The sequence below is a fragment of the Dendrobium catenatum genome, unplaced genomic scaffold, assembly GCF_001605985.2.
Source record: "Dendrobium catenatum unplaced genomic scaffold, ASM160598v2 fragScaff_scaffold_1400, whole genome shotgun sequence".
NCBI lineage: Eukaryota > Viridiplantae > Streptophyta > Magnoliopsida > Asparagales > Orchidaceae > Dendrobium > Dendrobium catenatum.
In genome coordinates this window covers 2,603,418-2,610,943 of record NW_021319862.1, presented here as the reverse complement: position 1 = coordinate 2,610,943, position 7,526 = coordinate 2,603,418, and the positions used below count along the sequence as shown (strand labels likewise).

The following is a 7,526-nucleotide window of genomic DNA, read 5'->3' as shown; positions in this document are numbered from 1 at the left end:
TTAATATAATTATATATACATTAATCTAGTAAATATAATTATTCATAAATTAATTTAAATTTAATATATTACTTGAGTTATTCCGAGGCCTAAATTAAGAGTTCACCTAATTTAAATTTATTCTCCAATAAATATTTTTTAATTAATAAAATTTTCTATATATTAATCTAAGAAATATAATTATTCATAAATTTATTTACATTTTATATATTACTTAAGTTATTTCCGCCCAAAATTAACTTTTAGCTTAATTTAAAATAATTATTTATAATGTTGTTTCAGATTAATTTAATTAATTATGAATTATTCTATCAAATATAATTATTTAAAAAAAATTTAAAATTAATATATTACTTAATTTATTACTAAACCAAAATTATCGGACTTACTATCGGCACATTTCCCAACTCGCTAAATGCGCTGAATTGGTTTCGTTTGGCACGTTTATAACATTCGGTGACTCTACTCTTTTACCCCACCAGGCGTAGGTGGGTTGGTGGGCGAGCTTGATTGGGAACCCCCCATATCAAGTCGAATTCGAATTCCCTCTCATACGATACGACTCCTTAAGCGGGGAGAAAATAATTGTGGGTCATGCAACTGTGGGGCTGATTGTTGGTAGACTCGTCCTGAGATTAATTACACCACCAAGTGCCTCTTTTGAGAGATAACAGCGGGTAAGTATCACCTTTAAAAAAAAAAAAAAACTCTTTTTTAAATCTAATCATGTCAACTCTCCTGCTAATCTAAGATTTCAACACTCTCCATAAAATTTCACCTACATTCTTCCGATAGCTTTAGGGCTGTCAAGGGTTTACTTTTTCTCTGTTCGATTTCGCAGAGTTTTGAGCGAATCGCGGCGAAGGTAACCGTCTTACTCCGTTTTCGCACGCTTCTTTGGCTAAATCCCGTAAATCCGAAGGCAAAAATGTTGGATTTAATTTTCTGTGAGATTTAAGATATCCATTTTTTGCCTAAAACCTGCTCAAATTAAATCTTTCTACCGAACAGCCCCTAATTGTCTTCTTCACCGAAGAATGTCATACTTGCTGCCACATCTGCACTCAGGATGGGCAGTGGACCAGGCAATCCTGGCTGAGGAGGAACGCCTCGTCATCATTCGATTTGGCCATGATTGGGATGAAACCTGCATGCAGGTTCTTTATCTTTCCTTTCAAATTTTCTTCTTTCTTTGATTTAAGTTGGATCTACTTAAATTTTATCTTGTGTACAATGCTTTTCTTGGAGATTCGTTCTTCAACTCGTTCCTTCTGATTTATCTTATTCGTTGACATCCGATTAGGATTTCGGTGATAGTTAGGTTTATTATATGGTTTTCTTTCTGATTGCTCCATCTCCATCATCAGCTAGACGAGTGAAGGTTGTCCGCTCAATGAATTTTGTTAGAAACCTGCTCCTTGAGGCGTTTTAATTGTTATAATTTTGTTTGAATGTTAATATTAAAAACTAAGTAAACTATCGTGTATGCTGTCAGTCATACTGGACTGTGATAATAATATGATTTTAAGGCCTTCCTATTTTCAGACAATTCGCATCAGCCATTATCGTTTTAGTCATTTCTAATCCTAGGCCATGTCAAGTGAAAATTATTAGGTGCGGAGACTGGATGTAGAGATACATCCGGACATCCACTTAAAATTTGACACGTGGAGTGCACTTTGGTTGTGCTTTTTCGTGCGCTTTAGTTGCACTTTAGTTCCGCATTGACTGTTCTTTTGTTGTGTTTTTTTACTGCGTTTTACCTACACTTTACCTGCGCTTTTGGTGCACTTGGCTAAAAGTTTCGCGGACATATTAAATGTATAAAGTAATAAATAAATCCAATTAGATATTCACATGTCCACTCAACATGTCAACATTTTATTGGATTCCAGACGTATCTCTAGGTTTGGTCTCCACACCTAATAATTTTCCCATGTCAAGGTCCTTCTAAGTATTTATGTTTTTTACTTTTGGTAGGAAATTTTTTCTAAGTATTCAATGATGCAGTCCTCCGCATTTTATTCACGAAAACCCTTTATATATTGCATTATGCAGTCAAATACGTAAACATAAATTTCAGTTATTAATTATGTATATGTAGAACTAGTGAATGACGCATTTTCCTTATTCTTATTTACTTAGGATAAAGATATTCATTACATCAAACTTAGTTTATTGAGTGTGATATGTTGTCAAGTAAATAATGGTTATTGAAGATTATCTTTGTTCTACATAAATCATGTGGTATTTGACAATTCATGTGAATAACTTTCATGTTTCTGAAAGTTTTATTTAGGATAAACATCCACAATATAGTTAGGATTGTACATGAATTTAAGCTAGAATCTGTAGGGAATTAGGTACATTGTGTAAGCTTGAAAATGATTCAACAGTGTTCCACCCGCATCCTAATAATTGGTGCTTAGTCCCCATTCTAGAGGTGCTTTGTGCTCAATATTTTTTTTAACCTGTAATAGAGATCTATTAATTTATACAAAAGACTAACCCCTAGAAATAGGTCTTATTCAAATGACAATATTTTTGTATCCATGTTCATAAAAGAAGGAAAATAACATGATATGCATGGGAGTAAAAATCAACAATCCCAATGACTATAGTATTGACAAAAAATAACCCTCTCATAATGAATTGTTTGAAGTACACTTTAGCAAAATTGGGAGGCTAAGGATAAACATGTGGGAAAATAGGATAACACAGAGAGATATCACATTAGGAACACACTAGGTACCTCCACATCAATTTTCCTAGCTTAGAAAAAATTGCCTGCAATGAATTGATCATTTGATAGTTGTAAAGAAAATTTGGAACATAATTATTACTCTTCCTATTACGTAACTATGATTCATCGTACATAGGTCCATTTCACTAACACTCAAGATACTTATGGAATGTATCGTTAGAAGCGTAAAAAGTTTCTTCACCTTGTAAAGGTTTGCAAACAAATTGTATAGATGCATTTGGCTGCATGTTGAATGTGAATTTCAAGGAGATGGAATGATTGAAGAATCCTAAGAATTGGCAGCATACTCATGAAATAAGATTAATTCAAACATATCGAAGACTTGATTATTTAAAAAAAAATTAAGTTAAGACTTTATTTCTATTATTATGTAGAATTTCAAAATCTATTGCCTTTCCCGCATTTAATTTCTTAAAGGTTTTTGAAGGTAGCCTTCATGAATCAAACACATTATTATTGTATTGACTTTTTTTAAGCTCCACATATGTCTTTTTCACATTTACAGAAGTGTTTACAATTTCCTTAAGTCATAGCTAGGGTCTTGTTTTTTATTCATGCACGTTAGATAAATCATGAAAATGACTAATATGATATGAAACAAGTAATGAAAAATGCCAAAATGCTAATAATATAAATCTGGATGAAATAATAATAAAGATCCATATTTAATTCCCTAATGAAGATATGATAACGAACCTAAAGGAAAACAATCCATGCATATATGATATGTTTAATGGACGAGCAATCTATTTAAACAAAAAATAATCCAATCAGTTTAAATATGAAATTTGATGAATTATACACCTTTAAAGTTAATCATTTGGATAAAATTTTAAAATCTAAGTTTCTTTCAGAGCCTATGATGCACAGACATGGACACGGCGACATGAATACGACATGACACGGACATGTTAGTTATTGAAAATATAGGACACGGGTTGGACAAGGTATTATAGTTTTTATATTTAAAAAATAGTGTATAAAAATTAAATAAGTATAATTTTAAAAATAATTTGAAAATAATATGTCATTTAATTAGAATTTGTGCTTAAAATGATTAGTATTAGGATGTCGAGGTCAGGCTTCGATGTCATTTATCAGTCACCTAGAGAGGAGATGAAAATAATAAGTCATATAACTAGAATTTGTGCTTAAAAAGAAATGAAAATGAGAATATTCGATGATTGGATATTAAGTGCGGACGTTGATTTGGTGTTGTGGATAGGAAATAAAAAATTTAGTTTAAATCCCGCCAAATATAAGAAATTATATTTAAAAAAATTCATAAAATATTTAAGGTACGCGTGTCGGACACATGTGTCCAATTTGTTTTTAATATTTTTTAATCGGACACGTTTTCGGCGTGTCCGACACGTGTTGGAGGAGTGTCGGGCGAGTGTCGTGTCGGATACGGTATCAGACACTGCACGCCTCTTTGAGGAGAAATGTCGGTTCATCATAGTTCAGAGCATTCTTCTTCAACAAATTGCTAGAAATATTGGTGTAATTCATTATTATGCATAACTTTTTACTAAGAATCGGTATATCCTTCATAAATCTTTACTAAGAATTGGTATACTCTGAAACTAAGGACCAAAAACAAAGTCAGCATTAGTTAATAATTTATTCAGTAATAGTATCTTTGGATAATTCATCAAGAATTATATTTTCATAATACTCATTTGATTCATCAACTGAAATAGACAATTTAATTTAATTTCACTTGCAAATATGTGTTTAATTTCCCTTAGAAGTGTATAATCTCATGCCCAACTTTTTTTAAATAAATTATAGTTCTGATTATTTTTCAAATTTGAATTTAGGTTCATTAATAGGTTGTACAGTAGGTGTAGCCTTAACAACATCATATGCATTCTATATTTCAAAAAAATATTCATGAATTATAATTTCTTCAATTTAATTCATATTAGTCATACATGATTCTTTTGTTGATGTGTTTTCAACTAGCTTCAGATGAGATATTATTGATTTTTTTTATCAGGAGTAAGCATGTGTGCAAGAGTATGTGTAATTTTCCTCAATTTCTCAAATTATGTACAAGGCCTCAGATAAAGGTTTTGGTTATTTGTAGCTTAGTTCATCCATGATTTGTCCCTTTAGTGAAACAGTAATATTTATAATTGTTGATAAAATTATAACAAAAGCTGCAAATGTGGAACTTGAGATGTTTTTCATGCATATCTGAAAATGTAAAGTTTTGTAGTATCTTAAAGCTTTTGCATGAAGGGCATCGATGTTTTTGTTTCTTGACCTTTTATTACAATCTATTGTAGCATGTATTTTGATGAGGTTAGCTGTGATAACCTAATGAATTCTAGTTGTGTCATCATAAGCCTTATCTCACCTGTTTTTGGCTAGCTTAATGTTAGGCCGGCCCAACGGGGGCTGATTGAACTGGCTATGGACCGGTTTTTGTCTATAGGCGGCAGGCCCAAAGAAGGTGGGGGGATCATGGAGAGCGGGGTGGCTAAGTAGTGGGGCCGACAACTCAATTAAATATTGCTTTGGGAGGGAAAATTTTAATTAGGGGCTATTTAGGGATTTTGTATTTGTCCTCTTTGCTTTAATTAGTTTCTCTTGTGAGGGTTAGGGTTTCATCTTAAATTGGAATCTGAAATTTGGGATCCTTGTGTTGATTTTGGGCGCTAGTCTTTGGCTAGAGATTGAGAGAGTTGAATCTTCCTCTCGAATTGAAGATTCTTATATCTTGTGCTATTTTTCTTCTTTATTAGTGAATTTCAAGTATTTTTCTCTTAGATTTCCTATAATTTAAAAAAAAATCTTCTATATTTTTGGCTAAATTTCTCTTGAAATTCAGCAAATTTCTGCACTATTGGTGGCTACTTCCTATCACTTAACCTAAGAAACAGTGAAAACAGAAGGAATTTAGGACATTCTGAATTTAGACAGCTGTTAGAAAACTGGGATGGGTATAAATCTTGTTGGACCATGATGTGTTATGCCACCAGAAGTCAGTTGGAGTTTTATAGTCTGTCATGATAAATTTTTGTGAATGTACCATAGTGATTCTATCAAGGTAGAAAATATACCCTTTGTCTATTCATATTACCTTTTACACTCCTCACTCGTGACAGAAAAGCTTGAATACATTTTTTAGGTGTAAGAATGACCTATATCAATCAAGAGAGGCCAGAGCTAAACAATGGTAATCAATTCATTTACTGATTTATAGCGTTAAGGATGTGCATAAATTATGGATAATAAATCCTTTTATGTATATTTTACTAGTATTTTGATAAATACTAGTGAATTGGCAGTATAGGTTTTTTGGGACTCTTTAGGTGAGGTATTTTTTAGAAAATGATTTGTTGCCTCATATAGCCCAAAAAAGTCTCCAAGTCATTATTGGATGTATGCCATCTGACATGCATATATAATGTTTCATCTATTCAATAGCATTGGAGACACTTCTTTTTGGTAACGGGGCATTAGTTTCTTCTTTTCTCCGAGCCGCAGTATGTTTGGTTGTTCTGGCTTCATTGCTGGCATATTTGTGTTCGACAAATTGAAGGTAAATGTTATATAATTTCTTATAGATCTGCAGTTTTGAGATTTCTCTCAAGCTTTTTTTATACTTTGAGAGTTTGTGGCGAGTATACATTGTAAGTAAGTTAAAATCGTCTTCATGGTTTAAACTTTTTAGTATGTTATAGTTTTAAGAAAATTTGAACACACTTTTAATTTTTTTTCTTTCTTACCTTAAGACTTGAATTTTGTGATGGCTCAGATGGACGAGGTTTTAGCCTCAGTTGCTGAAACTATAAAAAACTTTGCAGTGATATACCTAGTAGATATCACAGAGGTGCCTGATTTCAATACAATGTATGAATTGTATGATCCGTCCACAATTATGTTTTTCTTCCGTAACAAGCATATTATGATTGATCTTGGCACTGGTAATAACAACAAGATCAACTGGGCGATGAAGGACAAACAGGAGTTTATAGACATTGTTGAAACCATCTTTAGAGGTGCCAGAAAAGGTCGTGGACTGGTCATTGCTCCTAAAGATTACTCCACAAAGTATCGCTATTAAGTTCACTAGTTCAACTATCATGTCACTGGTGTATGAGTACACACCTATTAAGCTATCTTCACATGTTGATGTCGTAATAACTTTCTTTGTTCTGTATTGTTTAAATTTCTTTGTTGATGCTACCTTAAAATGAGCATGCCTAACCTCTTTGTTGTTATTTATGACAGTGTTGCAGTTTTAGCAGTACTATTATTTCAGCCCCCCATATTTGATAATGAAGAAATGAAGTATTTTTCTGATCTGGAGTCCATATAGAAAATAAGACTTTCTTACTTTGAATCACTTCATGTTTTTGGAAGTTGTGTACCTGTAGTGTGAGATTTTGATCCACAGTACCTTGGTTCATAGATCAGAGTGGGTGGCTTGGATAGCGATCAATCTATCACTTAGTGTTGATATATCTAGGATCAATAACATAGAAAAAATTAGACTATATATGAGGTAATAATTTTTTAGAATGAAAATTGGATCATCATACAAGAAAGAGTTTCTCAAAAATATTATTTGATGTGACAACATTCTGTCATAGTGACCTAAAGGTAAATTCTATGATACTGCAATTAGTATGGTCCTATTAGATTATGAGATTAAGTGATTTGATGATGTGGGGACTAGCTATAGTGATGTTGTTTCAGAGGATCTGATCTCGACGAGTTAAAAAAATCATTTTGGCCTTTGTATGGA

The 7,526-nt window shown here is 32.3% G+C and overlaps 1 protein-coding gene across 1 annotated transcript; it reads left to right on the top strand.

Annotated features, from left to right (window-relative positions):
* The first annotated feature begins 716 nt into the window (after positions 1 to 716).
* LOC110103709 (thioredoxin-like protein YLS8) lies at positions 717 to 7,081 on the top strand. Its single transcript, XM_020832521.2, has 3 exons — positions 717 to 865; positions 1,012 to 1,157; positions 6,534 to 7,081. Exons 2-3 carry the CDS (start codon positions 1,038 to 1,040, stop codon positions 6,840 to 6,842), a joined length of 429 nt encoding a protein of 142 aa, XP_020688180.1. The 5' UTR covers positions 717 to 865; positions 1,012 to 1,037; the 3' UTR covers positions 6,843 to 7,081.
* Positions 7,082 to 7,526: the final 445 nt, after the last annotated feature.